This window comes from Saccopteryx bilineata, chromosome 2 (assembly GCF_036850765.1).
Source record: "Saccopteryx bilineata isolate mSacBil1 chromosome 2, mSacBil1_pri_phased_curated, whole genome shotgun sequence".
NCBI classification, from domain to species: domain Eukaryota; kingdom Metazoa; phylum Chordata; class Mammalia; order Chiroptera; family Emballonuridae; genus Saccopteryx; species Saccopteryx bilineata.
In genome coordinates this window covers 354,429,927-354,445,695 of record NC_089491.1, presented here as the reverse complement: position 1 = coordinate 354,445,695, position 15,769 = coordinate 354,429,927, and the positions used below count along the sequence as shown (strand labels likewise).

Here is a 15,769-nt window from a genome sequence, read left to right as displayed (position 1 = left end):
CTCCTCTAAAATAAATAAAATCTTAAAAATATATATATATTTCTTGAGAAGCCAGAAAAGGGGTCAGGCCTTAGGGACTGCAGAGACAAACTAAGATCTCTTAGGTGGAAGCGGAAGTAAGGTCCAGAGAAATACAAAAAGTGTGCATTTGATATGGGAGCTAAGAAGTCTCTGTGGATTTCTGAGCAGAGAAGTGACTTGATCATATGCAGTTCAACAACTTTAATGAAAAATTCATATAATATGAAAATAGCTTGGGGATGTCCCACAGAACACTGGAAACAATGGCATATTGTGACTACCACACAGATGGCACTCACCTGTCAAAGGAAAACACAGCCACAACATAAAATGCAGGCTTATCAAAGATATGTGACAATTATAAGGAGCCCCTTCTGCAACATGCCAATCAATAGCTCCTATATTTTCTAACTTCCACAGATCCCAGAGACAGAGTGAGGGTTTCAAACCAAAACCCGACACTTGGGCGCTCTCTGCTTAGAAACACTACACAAGAGGTATGATGAATATGAGGACATAAAAGAGTGACACAGAAAAGGAACAAGTGAAAGAGAGAAACAAATAGAACTCTGTAGTGAAAAAGATACCAAAATGCACATAAAATGTTATCTCCTAGGGAGATGCAATTTGCACGTCCACTTAAAAAATATGAACGTAGCCTGACCAGGCGGTGGCGCAATAAATAGAGCGTCGGACTGGGATGCGGAGGACCCAGGTTAGAGACCCCGAGGTTGCCAGCATGAGCAAGGGCTCATCTGGTTTGAGCAAAGCTCACCAGCTTGGACTCAAGGTCGCTGGCTTGAGCAAGGGGTCACTCGATCTGCTATAGCCCCACAGTCAAGGCACATATGAGAAAGCAATCAATGAACAACTAAAGTGTTGCAATGAGAAACTAATGATTAATGCTTCTCATCTCTCTTCGTTCCTGTCTGTCTGTCCCTATCTATCCCTCTCTCTGACTCTGTCTGTGTAAAAAAAAAAAAAAAAAAAAAAAAAAAAAAAAAGAACATACATTGCATTTACACAACAAAAGAACTATGCCTTAGTCTGGTGTGCTTTTCAGTATTATTGGTAGAATCCAGTAATTCCTTAAATTATGTCAGGTAAATTGGCCACAAGTTCCATGTACTGCACCTCATTTTTCAGTTGACTTCAACTATGAAAAAGGGTGTTCTGGAAGAATTGAGACCGAGAGATAAGTTGGAGAAGAGGTAAGGAGTTTTCCTTATGTTCAGTTAAGCCTAGGAAACCTATTAAGCAAGATGGGGCGAGGGATGGTGGTAGTGGGACTGGCCAACCTGATAAGAGGTCAGTGATTGAAATTACCACTGCTCAGGGCACAGTGAAGTAGCACAGCATGGCATCCTATCATAGGAATTCTCATCCTGTCAGAGAAATCAAATTCCCTTAAGTAACTCTGTTTAGGCCATAAATTCAAAATTGGTTTCCTGTTCTACCCAGTCATTAATATGTAGACATTCCCTACTTAAATGAACAGTTGGTGAATAGATTTTAGAATTAAGATTTTACCACAAAAATTCCATGAATTAGACAACTCAAAATTGACTAAGGCACACAACAAAATAAAACTAGAAAAACTTGGCCCTGGCCAGAGGATAGTGTCAGCCTGGCCTATGGACGTCCAGGGTTCGATTCCTTGTCAGGGCAGGGGAGAAGCGACCATCTGCTTCTCTCCCCCTCCCTCCCACCCTTCTGCAGCCAGTGGCTCAATTGGTTTGAGTGTGGCCCTAGGCACTGAGGATAGCATGGCCAGTCCCAGCATCACCCTCAGGTGCTAAAAATAGCTCAGTACTCGAGCACCAACCCCAGATAGGGTTGCCAGGTGGATCCTGGTCGGGGCACATGTGGGAGCCTGCCTCACTCTCTCCCCTCCTCACCTAAAACAAACACACACACACACACACACACAAGAAACTCATTCTAGCCTCAAAATAAAACCAAAAAAAAAAACGCTTCTAATTCAAGCTTTCTTGAACAAAGATACAATTTAAGAACCCTAGAAGAATTATGAATTCCAAGATTAGCATTTAAATATTTTTTAAAACCACTTAGGAGAAAAAGTAGTCCCATTAACCCACATTCTATAAAATTGCAACAATCTGATATTCAAAGTTACCGATTAGCAGCATGTAAAATATTTAAATTCTATTCCTTATGCATGTCAAAGATGTTAAAACACTATTCACTTTACTTCACAATCTGAAAATTCTCATTTAGAATGTTTATGTTTAATCTAAACCTTAATCTCTGAGGAAAATGCCACTCTAGAAAGCTACCACTTAACAAGCCTGAAACTAATTACGACATACATGCTGTTTATTTTAACTATTTGAAATAATGTCTTTTCTGGGGGTGTGGAGGTGTCAATTTTAGTCCTCTGGGTTCTCTGAATTACTTGGCAGTGTGAATGAAACCTGCTCAGACTCAGGGACATGAATATTTTGGGAATTTATTGAACCACAGGCATTAAGTTCCTATTTCTGTGGAACTTATCTAATTTCTACCTGATTGGGAAAGTAAACCAGGTACTTGGCTCTGAAAAGTTTCTCAGCTTTTCGGGGAACAAATGACAAATGTTAACCAGCCATAGGCCCAGGAGAAATATATCCCTGCCTAACTGGTACCTGTTCATCTGGCTCAAGTCAACATTCTAACTTGTTTCCTAAGTCTAAAGCTCTTTCTGTTGCTTTACAAAAATGTGGCCATTACCTGACTTTCCCTGTATTTCTGAATGGAGAAATGCAAGCAGAGTAAATAAGATGCCGCATTCGCTTTCTGCCTAGAGCTGGCCTCTCCTGTAGCTGACGTCCTCCGCTGTAAAAACCACCTTACCCCACCCCCACATTTCCCCATGTCATCTGATAAGTTGAAGTTTTGTAAAATCCTGATAAGAACATACTATCTGGACAGCAGAAACAAACCTTCCTACTGGAACTGGCAGTCTGAATTAGTAAGATGTTTATGCAGCCACATAGTTCCAATCTTGAAATGAAATCCAGTTGAAAGCTGTGGAGACACAGGTAGAGTGGGCATGTAAATTGCTCTGCGCTCAGACTTATGCAGGAGAGCTGGAATACATTATCACAATTTAAAAGATCACACAAAAAGCTTTAATTCAGTGAGAGAGAGGGAATTCAGTTTTATTTTGTCCTCTCTGAAACTTCCATTTACACCATGGCCTCGTCTATCAAAGAAGAGGAAGATGAAGCTCTGCTCACATCACAGCCCCAAGTACTCGTGTACTTGCTCGTTAGAGGCAGCAGGGTATTTGTTTCCCCAGTTTTTTGGCTCCAAGAGATTATACTTTCAGTACCAGTGCAGTAAGGAACCACTGGCAATCTTCTGGAAATGTCTTCTGGATTAATCAGTGTACCATTTCATAAAGTGCTTCTGGAGTTAAAATCTGTCAAGCTGTCAAAAGTGTCCACACTTTTGCAACACAAAGGATAAAAGATTCCCAATGGTATGTCACTGAGTCCTTCCCAGCTGGGCCTCATAATTGGCACTGCTGCTTTACCCGCCGAGGCGCTGGCCCTCACCCCAGGCGAAGCCTCCCGGCCGCTCTTCAGGAAGTGGATTATAATTTGGATCCTCATTTGGTGTATCAAAAATAGCTTTCCTAAAAGACAGGAAACATATACTTTAGTTCCAGAGTCACAGTAGGTCTTTAATACTGCAAAGTCAAAAAGATCCCGTGGGGTTTCTACCAATGGACAAGCATATCTGCCCATCAATGAAAAAGTTATCATTTTATTTCTTATTTTATATTGAATTTATTGGGATGAATTGGTTAATAAAATGTAGTGGAATAACCTACTGCACGGCCTTGGATGGGAACACAGCCAACAAGAAAAGAATGTTTTGCCAAGAGAATTGTTTTGTGACTTGAAGGCGGGTCACTGAAACAGGTCTATGTGACTGAAGGCAGTTGCTGGGCTTTTTTCTCAGTAAAACATTTTCATAAGATTTCTGTTCCTTTCAAGGTTATCCCTTGAGATAAAGAGAGGAATGTTGTGGGAACCATAGAAACTAGCAATTAATGCCTTTTGATATTCTATTGTTATTAAGCTATCATGCAGATGTATTCCATGTATCTTTAAGTAAAAGTTATGTTTGATGCTATGCCAATTTCTCAGTAAACAAGCTCTTTGAAATTTTGTGAATAAAAATAGGACACAGCACGAACTCGGGGCCATTTGCCTGAGCAAGCGGTGGTCCTTTGCTAGTCCACGATGATTTCATCTGCTGATCTCTCTCTCTGCGCCCCCAACTCACAACAATAAAATTACATAGGTTTCAGGTGTACAATTCTCTAATATATCATCTGTATCATGTGTTCACCACCCCAAGTCAAGTCCCCTTCCATCACCATTTATTCCCCCATACCTTCCCCTTTTACCTCCCCCCAACCCGTAAAAGTTATATTTTGAAGGTATTCACAATTATTTCATATTTATGTTAGCTTTTACCTTCTTTACTAGTTTTTAATACAAAAACAATGTATGTTAATGATAGCCTAACCGGGCAGTGGTGCAGTGGATAGAGCATCAGACTGGGACCCAGAGGACCCAGATTTGAGACCCCGAGGTCACCGGCTCGAGCGCAGGCTCATCGGCTTGAGCGTGCACTCACCAGCTTGAGCACAGGGTTGCTAGATTGAGCATGGGATCAAAGACATGACCTCATGGTCGCTGGCTTGAAGCCCAAGGTAGCTCTGCTGTAGCTTCCCCCCCCATCTAGGCACATATGAGAAAGCAATCAATGAACAACTAAGGAGCTGCAATGAAGAATTGATGCTTCTCATCTCTCTCCCTTCCTGTCTTTCCCTATCTGTTCTTCTCTCTGTCTCTATCACACACACAAAAACCAAACAAAAAAATATGTTAATTACAGAGAAAACAGGAAATATGAGTAAAATATCTAAAATTCACAGATAATCACCATTTATGTTTTCATTATTCTTTTTTTTTTTTTTTTTGTATTTTTCTGAAGCTGGAAACGAGGAGAGACAGTCAGACAGACTCCCACATGCGCCGACCGGGATCCACCCGGCACGCCCACCAGGGGCGACGCTCTGCCCACCAGGGGGCGATGCTCTGCCCCTCCGGGGCATCACTCTGCCGCGACCAGAGCCACTCTAGCGCCTGGGGCAGAGGCCAAGAAGCCATCCCCAGCACCCGGGCCATCTTTGCTCCAATGGAGCCTTGGCTGCGGGAGGGGAAGAGAGAGACAGAGAGGAAGGAGGGGGGTGGGGGTGGAGAAGCAAATGGGCGCTTCTCCTATGTGCCCTGGCCGGTAATCGAACCCGGGTCCCCCGCACGCCAGGCCGATGCTCTACCACTGAGCCAACCGGCCAGGGCCCATTATTCTTCTAAAACTTTTATATATGTAATTTTACAAAAGTTAGATCATACCATGTCTGTTTTGTACCCTGATTTTCACTAAACTTATCATGGATGTCTCCCTACAACCATTGGCAGATGAGTGCATAAACAAAATGGTATACATATGTGATGGAATATTATTCAACCTTAAAAGAAAGGAAATTCTACCCTGGTTGGGTAGCTTAGTCAGTTAGACCATCATCCTGAGACACCAAGGTTGCAGGTTTGATATCTGGTCAGGGCACATACAGAAAGCAACCAATAAACACAAAACTAAGTGGAACAAGTGAACGCTTCCTTCTCTTCTTCCCTTCTTTTTTGTCTCTCTAAAAACCAATAAAAGACAAAATGACTTTCTAATTGCCTGACCTGTGGTGGCACAGTGGATAAGGTAGCGACCTGGAATGCTGAGGTTGCTGGTTCAAAGCCCAGGGCTTGCCCGGTCAAGGCACATACGAGATGCAACTACGAGCTGCTGCTTCTCGCTCTTCCCTCCTGCCTTTCTCTCTTCCTCTCTCTAAAATCAATAAAATGTTTTTGTTTGTTTTTTTTAAGTTAAGAGGAGGGGAGAGAGTGAAGCGGACTCCCGCATGTGCCCCAAGTGGGATCTACCTGGCAACCCCATCTGGGGCTGATGCTCGAATCAACCAAGCTCTCCTTGGTGTCCAGGTCCGATGCTTGAACCAATTGAGCCACTGGCTATGAGAGGAGGAGAGAGAGAAGTGGGAGAGGGAGGGGAAGAAAGGCATATGGTCACTTCTCCTGTGTGCCCTGACCAGGAATTGAACCCGGGACTTCCACACAGCAGGCTGATGGTCTCCATCCACTAAGCCAACTGGCTGGCCAGAAAAAAAAAAAAAAAAGAGAGAGAGATTTGTCCTTTGATTTAAAAAAAAAAAATCAATTAATAAAAAAAGTTTGTACTTCAAAAATAATTCTGCCTGGCATACGAATATCCTGGGTTTGATTCTTGGTTAGGGCACACAAGAGAAGTGACCATCTGTTCTCTTCCCCTCCCTCTCCCCCTCCTCTCCATCTTCCTCTCCTGCAGCCAGTGGCTTGATTGGCTCAAGTGTGGCTCATGTGCTAAAAATAGCTCGGTTGCCAGCACTGGCCCCAGAAGGGGCTGGTGGGTGGATCCTAGTTGGGGCACTTGTGGGAGTCTATCGCCCCTCCTGTCACTTAAAAATAAATAATAAAAATTACATTAAAAAATTCTAACACATGCTACAACATGGAAGATCTTTGAAAACAGTTTGTTAAGATCTGACCTGTGGTAGTGCAGTGGATAAAGTATCTACCTGGAATGCTGAAGTAGCAGGTTTGGAACCCTGGGCTTGCCTGGTCAAGGCACATATGGGAGTTTATGCTTCCTGCTCCTTCCCCTTCTCTTTCTCTCTCTCTCACTCTATCCCCTTCTCCTCTCTAAAATGAACAGAATCTTTAAAAAAAGAAAACAGTATATGCTAGGTGAAGTAAGCCTGTCACAAAGGACAAACACTGCATGATTCCACTTATATATAGACCCAGAGTAGTCAAATTCAATAGAGACAGAAAGTAGGATGTTGGTTGTCAATGGAAAGAGGACAGGGAGTTACTGTTTAATGGGTACTGAGTTTCAGTTTTGCAATATGAAAAGGGTTCTATGGATAAACGGTGTCGACAGAAGCACAGTGTGAATGTACTTAATGCTACTGAACTATATCCTTCAAGTGTATACAATGATGAATTCTATCATATGTGTATTTAAACAATTAAAATTTTAAGTAAATTAATGAGTTATTCCAACAAAAATGATGTATAGCATAGGAAGGAATAGTAAATGTCCAGAATCTTTAAAAATACTAGTATGTGCCTGACTGGTGGGAGCACAGGGGACAGTGCGTTGACCTGGGACGCTGAAGGCCCAGGTTCGAAATCCCGAGCCTGCAGTTTGAGCATGGGTGCGCCAGCTTGAGCCCAAGGTCACTGGCTCAGCTGTAGACACCTGGTCAAGGCACATATGAGAAGCAATCAGTGAACAACTGAAGTGACACAACTACAAGTTGATGCTTCTCATCCCTCTGCCTCCCTATCACTCTCTCTCTCTTGCAAAAAACAAAAATACCTCCCAGTTTTGCCTATTAAAAAGAAAACATTGATTTTAGACAGGAAGTGGGGGGAAGAGAAAGGGAGGGGGAAGAGAACGGGAGGGGGGGGAGAGAGAGAAAAGTATCAGTCTGTTTCTGCACAGGCACTGACTCGGCACTGAACTGGCAACCTTTTCGTACTGGGACAATGCTCTAACCAACGAGGCTACACAGCCAGGGCAGCGTTACCCATTTTGCTACCTCACCTCTCTAAACACAGCAGCTTTCATAAAACCAGCAGGCTCCTCTCTGGAACAGGAGGTGCTAATGGTCATTTTGGACAGCAACTAACAAGTCAGCCTCAGGACACCCTGAGCTTGTTAACCCCGCTCCTTGCACAATTCTGGCACTGTCTGCTCCTGCCCAATGCAAATGCTCCTCAACCGCAGTCAAGACTGCTCAATCTGCAAATATTTACTGGCTTGAAAACTCATGCCCTGTCCCAGTTTATTTGCAAAAACATGTAACCTGGCTCTGGCCAGCTGGATCAGGGGATAAAGTGTTGTCCTGGTGCATCAAGGTCATAGGTTTGATCCCCAGTAAGGGCAGTTGAGAGAAGCAATCAATGAGTATACAATGAAATGGAATAACTAAGTGGGACAGTGAGTTGATGCTTCTCTCTTTCTCTCCCCAACTTCTCTATCAATGGAAAATTAAAAAAACAGGAAAAAAACAAATAACAAAAACAAAAAACCCCCACATATTTGTATGAAATACTCACAAAATAGATGGCGTTTTCAGAATTCTTATTCCACCAGGCTGATTGGGAAATACGTCTTCCAAGAAAAAATATATGTGTCCAACTGCAATACCTAAAGTCAACCAGAAACAAAGGATGAGGGAGAGGATAAAAATTTTGATTACAGGTGAATCTACCAACATAATTCCTTATATTTAGGAAAAAATATCAATAGTTACTAAGAATTAAAAAACTAATATTAAGACTATACTTTCAGGGATCATTTCTATAGTTTGTAAAAAACTAATATTGTAGTCTTTGAGCATATAAGTATCAAATAATCCCACAATAGCTATTACGTGAAAGGCAGACAGAATCAACATGAAAAAGAGTGATAAAATAAGTTCATAAGTAATGTAATAGAAAAAGTAGTTATAACAGTCTTACCCGGCCCTGGCTGGTTGGCTCAGCGGTAGAGCGTCGGCCTGGCGTGCGGGGAACCCGGGTTCGATTCCCGGCCAGGGCACATAGGAGAAGCGCCCATTTGCTTCTCCACCCCCACCCCCTCCTTCCTCTCTGTCTCTCTCTTCCCCTCCCACAGCCGAGGCTCCACTGGAGCAAGGATGGCCAGGGCGCTGGGGATGGCTCCTTGGCCTCTGCCCCAGGCGCTAGAGTGGCTCTGGTTGCGGCAGAGCGACGCCCCAAAGGGGCAGAGCATCGCCCCCTGGTGGGCAGAGCTTCGCCCATGGTGGGCGTGCCGGGTGGATCCCGGTTGGGCGCATGCGGGAGTCTGTCTGACTGTCTCTCCCCGTTTCCAGCTTCAGAAAAATAAAAAAACAAAAAAAACAAAACAGTCTTACCCAAGAGGTCCACAATGATTGAGTTCCCCAATAACAAGGAAAAGCCCATGAGCACCCAGGGTAGAAAGGGGGCCTGGAAATTGAGAAGGCCGAAGAAGTTCATGCGGACATATGGGTTTCTTCGGCTCCACACGTAGACAAGCATTATTGTAAAGGCCTGACCCAAAAAAACTAAGCTAACAAACAAACCAAAAATCTAGCAGATGGCATTAAGGAAAATATCAACATTAAAAGTATAATAGGGAAGAGAACTAAGGATTGTGTTCTAACCAAAGTTTAAATCAGGAAAGTGGAGTATTAGTTACTTACATCTTTAGAAGAAAGCCTGAAAATAATTTCCCAGAGTGACCAGGCAAAAACCACTTAGGCTGAATCATATGGATTTCAAAGTATTATTCTGCTTTCAAGTTCTTGCCTTTTTGGAAAATGTGTTATTTGTTCAATAATGGCATTCAAGTCCACTCACCGTTAGCACCTTTACAAAGGTGAATAAAGCCAGCTGGAGCAAAACCATCTTGTTAGCCAGAACTACATTCAAATCTGGTCTACGGCTGACAATTCTTTTTTTGAAAACATAATTTATCAGTTTTGGTAGTAACCAAATAAACATCTTACCAATTTATTTAAAAGTGATGTACACCTATGACCAATAATACAGGGTGGGACAAAAATAGGTTTATAGTTACGAGTATGCAAAATAGTTTACTTATTAATTATTGTATTATTTTCCATATGAACCCTGTACACCTACTTTTGCCCCACCCTTTATAGCTAAGATATATAACAGTAACCAGCTGGGTTAAAAGTTCCTCTGACTTGCTCATAGTAGAAAAGATTCTTGTCTAGTCTTTGGGCTTAGAAAGCTGTCACATGAAGTGTGCCGTAAAATAAATAGTAACACCCTAAAAAGATAAAGTTAAAATCTGGAGGTCTGTTTATTCAGAGTATCCAGTGAACTGTGGAAGACATGAAAAACTTCAGGAAGAGGGTGTTAACATTTTCCTGCGTTTGCTCTCTTTGTTGAAGGATACAGTCATTAAGAATCCACCAAAAAGGAACATAAATACAAAGTCTGCTGTCCGACCTCGGAAAGAGCCTTCTTCTAGCATTCGACAGTAACGATATCTTAAGTTCCAAGTTAAGAAAATGTGAAGCACACAAATATGGAGAAAGTAAAATTGAATGTATTACTTAAGTACACTTGGACTCCATGTTAGTTGTTAAGTCAAGCCTTTTTTCTTTAAGAACATTTATGAGTGGCAGTATAGTTATTCTTTTACATTTAAGGCAACTCCAGATTTCACAAAATCTGTTCCTTACTGGGGAACTAAGCTAGATGCTGGATAAACATGGTTACAACCACCTATTAAACCTTTTCAAATTTGTATAATCTTGCCCATGTTCAGCCACACCATAATCTGCATACCCTTGCTTTTTCACAGCCTAACTTAGAAGAAATCCCCATTAAGAAGCCTCTTGTGGCCCTGGCCGGTTGGCTCAGTGATAGAGCATTGGCCTGGCGTGCGGAAGTCCCGGGTTCAATTCCCGGCCAGGGCACACAGGAGAAGCGCCCATCTGCTTCTCCACCTCTCCCCCTCTCCTTCCTCTCTCTCTCTTCCCCTCCTGCAGCCGAGGCTCCATTGGAGCAAAGATGGCCCGGGCGCTGGGGATGGCTCCTGGGCCTCTGCCCCAGGCGCTAGAGTGGCTCTGGTCGCAAAAGAGCGAAGCCCCGAGGGGGCAGAGCTTCGCCCCCTGGTGGGCGTGCCAGGTGGACCCCGGTCGGGCGCATGCAGGAGTCTGTCTGACTGTCTCTTCCGTTTTCAGCTTCAGAAAAAAAAAAAAAAAAAAAAAGAAGCCTCTTGTGATACTGTCAGGACAGGTAGATTAAGCATTTCTATACCTCGGTCAATGAAGTTACATTACGGTGAAAAAATTTAATTACCAGAAACTTACCAGAATATACCATGTAGGAGACACAGGAATCCATCCTAGGGCAATAATCCTATGACCCCTACATTGCTGTCTACTGCTGACCAGGAGAGGTATCACTGCCTTCTTTCAAGAGCGTCAGGGTGAAGGAGGAAGCTCTACTCAGTGGCCTCAATTACCACATGACCAGAGCACAACCCTTCCTTTCAACAAACTGGAACATGGTAAGCCTGGCAGACGTGATGGCACTGTCTTTTCAGTCAGCAGAACTAGCAACTAAGATACCAGGAGATCTCAAGTTTTCATTCCTTATGAACCCACTCCCAAACCTGTATCAAAACTGTTAATTATCAAAAAACAAACAAAACAACTGTTAATTATCACTGTATTCAGGTTGTTTTTATTTTTACCACTTGGTAAAAATCTACTGGTGTTATTTTATAAGTAAGTCTCAATTAAATCACTCCTCTCCCTTGATCAGATCTGCAAGTAACTTATAGACAGAAATGTCATCATTTTATGGTTAAATACCTCCCCTTGGACAAACAGTGACCTACAAACACTCTCAAAACATTACTATCTGACCAACTGCTCTGAGTACTACTGAGCTAGGACTTAGAAGTTACAGGTAAGATGGTAACAAAAATAACAGAATTAAGTTTTTATGCCAACTCCACTTAATAAAGGATACAGAAAAATCATGTTAAATAAAAAATTGAATCCAACTGGCCCAAAAAACAAGAAATTGGTGATAAGCCTCCATATCTGTTAAAAGAAAAAAATCAAGAGAAAGATAGATTAAGAAAAATACACCAGGAAACATTTCCATATTAAGACAAGAGATATCCTCTGACTACAAGGGCTGAAAAGCCATGGATAGGTGATACTACGGTCTGAACCAAAAAGTGGGGCACAAAATCTGATACTGAATTTTGTGCTGCTTTTAGCTGAAAATCTGAATACAGTAAGGTCACTCAGCCCCTGACATTTGTAAAGATAATAGGAAAGAAAACTTGAAATTGTGATTGTCTTTAACATGGTCAGGCAAACTATGGAAAAAGTTTGATGGCAAGGCTAGGTTAATTTGCATAATAGAAAACAGTGCTTTCATATACACGCAGGATCACAATCTAGTGAACAGTCTTGAGATACCAGGGAAAAACTCCAGGGATCTAATATATGCGCCTTGACCAGGCAAGCCCAGGGTTCTGAACCAGCAACCTCAGTGTTTCCAGGTTGACGCTTTATCCACTGCGCCACCACAGGTCACCAGGGATCTAATATAAATTGCTAAAAATGTTTCTGTATTAGGTAGTCCAAAACATCTAGAGTATAGAGTAATTGTAAAGCAAATATTCAAGTTCTAATCTGAACAAATAGCCAACTCCCTACAAATAAATACCTAATGCTCTAATAATTAAAATTTAATTGGTAGATATAAGGACACTCGTTTTCTTGTTGGAAACCCTGACTTGACTGTTCCCTACCCAACTCATCAACATTCACAATAAAAAGAACTTCTCACAATGATAAGGCACTTAACATTTTAAAGTGTTTTAACATATTCTTTCATGTGATCTTAATCCTGTTACTGCCATCCCCATTTCATAAATAAGGGAAAATGGCTTGCCCAAGGACGCACAAATTGCCAAAAGGAAACTGACATCCTCAAACCCAGAACTCCTGTTATTGTAGATGCACAGAATCAAGAGTTTAATCCCAGGCCAAATCAAGTATTAACTTGGAAGCAAAGCTTGGATAGAGGACAGCTCCCAGCAAAGGCTATGTGAGTATCAAAGAGGGCAGTGACAAGAGTCCACAGAACTGCTTTATCAAATTCTTAAAAATTGGTAACTATTAAAGTTGAAACAATTCGGTCTACATAATAACTGTGTCCAGGATTTTAGAGTACTCAATGGAGCTAGCGAGAAAAGCATATAAATAAGTGCAATTATGAGATGAGAGATGCTCTGAAGCATTTACAGATACCCTGGGGACACAAAGGAAGATGAATCTGAGAAGTTTACACAAAAGCTGCAGTTTTGAAAGGCATGCTAGAGTTCAATGGGTATAAAATTTCAAAGATTTGCAACAGAGGGAATAGTATGAATAGAGGCAGAATTACTGGTGGTTGGGTCTCTTTCCCACTATATGAACACCCTGGAGCAGGAAAATACATCTCTTTTAGCATTCTAGTTACTGCAAAGGACTATCACCTACTGTAATCTAATACCCTGGCATATTGTTTATGTCGGTCTTTTGTAGTTTTATCAGTATGATCTGATTCCTGGAAGATGGATCAATTTTAAAGCACTAAATATAGAATTGAGTTTCTGAACTGGACCAAGGTGGTAGGTGTGCCAAGTGGTGAGTGCACAAAATAAGGGCACTGTGTGAGATTCTCCCTGGGCAGCTAGCTGGTCAGTCTCCTCTCAAATACAATACTAACGCTGAACTAGTGATTCCTAATATAGGAACTGGACAAATCAAATCAAAACTATGCAGGGCCCTGCCTGGCCTATGGTGGTGCAGTGGATATGGATAAAGTGTCCACCTGGAATGCTGAGGTCACTTAGTTGAGATTCAAAACCCTGGTATTGCCTGGTCAAAGCACACACTGTACAAGCAACCAATGAACAACTAAAGTGAAGCAACTGTAAGTTGATACTTCTCAATCCCCCTTTTTCCTTTCTCTGTAAAAACCAATAAATAAAATCTTAAAAAAAAAAATACAAAAAACCATGCAGAGCCCTGGGTAGGTAGCTCAGTTTGTTAAGAGTGCTCTCCCGGCCCTGGCCGGTTGGCTCAGCGGTAGAGCGTCGGCCTAGCGTGCGGAGGACCCGGGTTCGATTCCCGGCCAGGGCACACAGGAGAAGCGCCCATTTGCTTCTCCACCCCTCCGCCGCGCTTTCCTCTCTGTTTCTCTCTTCCCCTCCCGCAGCCAAGGCTCCACTGGAGCAAAGATGGCCCGGGCGCTGGGGATGGCTCTGTGGCCTCTGCCTCAGGCGCTAGAGTGGCTCTGGTCCCAACATGGCGACGCCCAGGATGGGCAGAGCATCGTCCCCTGGTGGGCAGAGCATCGCCCCATGGTGGGCATGCCGGGTGGATCCCGGTCGGGCGCATGCGGGAGTCTGTCTGACTGTATCTCCCTGTTTCCAGCTTCAGAAAAATGCAAAAAAAAAAAAAAAGAGTGCTCTCCCAATATACCAAGGTTGTGAGTTCAGTCCTGGGTCAGGGCACATACAAGAATCAACCAATGAATGCATAAATAGGTGGAACAACAAATCAATTGTTTTTCTCTCTCCCTTCCTCTGTCTCTAAAATCAATAAAATAAAATAAAAAAATACAGGCAACTTTCAAAAAAAAAAATACAGATTTTTTTTCATCTCCACAAAATAGATTCTTAATTCCTACCCTTGGTGATTCTGATTTGGTACATTATGAGAAGTTTGAGAACCTCTTATACTTCCCCTAGGACTAGGGCCTAGGTGAGTCTGCAGCCTATTTAGACAGCAGAATCAGCTCTTTATACCCCACCACAATAAGATTTACAATAGAATATTTCCAATGAATTATTTTTTGAGGTAGTATATGGCAGGATTTGCTAGTAAAAAGAAAAAAAAGTTTAAAAACTGAAACAATCATGGTTGTGATTGACCACTTACTTGGAAGTGTTTAAAGATTAATTCAGGATTGAAGTACAGCTGAAAAGGTGTGATCAATTCCAACTGCTGAAATAGAAAAAGAGCTTCTTAAAGCAAATCAATCAAGAAACAAAATTTCATAATCTACAATGAAGGATTAGTTGGGCTAGCAATTTCCAACTCTGTCACTTAGACTGAATCATTTAAGGCTGGAGGGAAAGGCTGGTAAATAATTTTCTAGAATGGTACAATTCTTTGTATCCTCAGTACCTAACACTGAATAAAAGCGTGTTTTATGTGGCAATAGTTGAAGTTGGCATGTAGGAATGGGAAGCAGGTGGTGATAGCTTACATATAAGGCAAATAAAAAGCAGCTGCCACGAATCTGCCCAGCACATGGGCACCACTTAAAAAACAGTTGGGTGAAAAAACACAACTCACTCAAAAGAACCGAATCAAGACCCTGCCAAGGTAAGGGCTGTGTGATTCCAGTGAGCCTGTACAAGCACACTTTATTTCAAAACTCTTCCCTCTCTACAACTCCAGATTTCTGTGTTCAATACCCAAGTTTCTTCATAAGCGGACTTTCCCCCACTAGTCTCCCCTTGGCCTTCCCCAGAAGGAACATTTCCCCAGAAAATGTTCTCAGGCACATTTTCTGGGTGGGCGGTTCCCGCTGCTCTGACTTGCTATGGGTCCGGCCTGCAGTCCTGATCCTCTACCGTTCCAACAGTAGCACTGTCTCCTCGGGTCACTGGATAAGCCCTCTCAAAGCAATTCCGAGCCCCAGAGTGAGCCCTGTCCACCTCCACCCATCCTGAGACAAACCCATCTGGGATTCCCTGAGGCCCAAACCCGAATTTCCTGAGGACTCGATCATATCCAGCCTGGATAATGAGGAGCTGGCGCTGGAACTGCTCACCACAGCGGCGGTTGTGAGAACGCAGGCGGTGGTGTAAGCGCGGCTGACCGGTGGGATCTGCAGATACTCCAGCCGGAGGCTCTGGTACGCCATCTTCCCCACCGCCACCTGCCTTCCCGCCCCACTTCCCCTTCCGCCAGTCAGCCAAGCGGCGGGGCGGGATCAAAGAGGCCTCCCGT

At 42.8% G+C, this 15,769-nt stretch overlaps 1 protein-coding gene across 2 annotated transcripts; it reads right to left on the bottom strand.

Annotated features, from left to right (window-relative positions):
• Positions 1–1,718: 1,718 nt before the first annotated feature.
• On the bottom strand, positions 1,719–15,715 carry DERL2 (derlin 2). Of its 2 annotated transcripts, none has more exons than XM_066262833.1 (7): positions 15,591–15,715; positions 14,690–14,755; positions 11,715–11,788; positions 10,126–10,219; positions 9,095–9,290; positions 8,277–8,367; positions 1,719–3,661 (listed from the first exon to the last, which is right to left on the bottom strand). In XM_066262833.1, the coding sequence occupies exons 1-7, from the start codon at positions 15,681–15,683 to the stop codon at positions 3,556–3,558; spliced, it is 720 nt and encodes a 239-aa protein (XP_066118930.1). In that variant the 5' UTR covers positions 15,684–15,715; the 3' UTR covers positions 1,719–3,555. The 2 variants fall into 2 exon arrangements, with proteins under 2 accessions (XP_066118930.1, XP_066118931.1); XM_066262834.1 differs by having other exon boundaries at positions 14,690–14,752; positions 15,591–15,714.
• Positions 15,716–15,769: the final 54 nt, after the last annotated feature.

What these genes read in the sequence shown, in the direction of transcription:
- DERL2 (XM_066262833.1), bottom strand. Translation starts at nt 15,683, where the DNA reads ATGGCGTACCAGAGCCTCCGGCTGGAGTATCTGCAGATCCCACCGGTC. An exon ending in TTATTTAACATGATTTTTCT is followed by an intron (nt 10,220 to 11,714) that starts GTATCCTTTATT and finishes TTGGAACTTAAG; the next exon opens with ATATCGTTACTGTCGAATGC. An exon ending in CTGAAAACGCCATCTATTTT is followed by an intron (nt 3,662 to 8,276) that starts GTGAGTATTTCA and finishes CCTGTCTTTTAG; the next exon opens with GAAAGCTATTTTTGATACAC.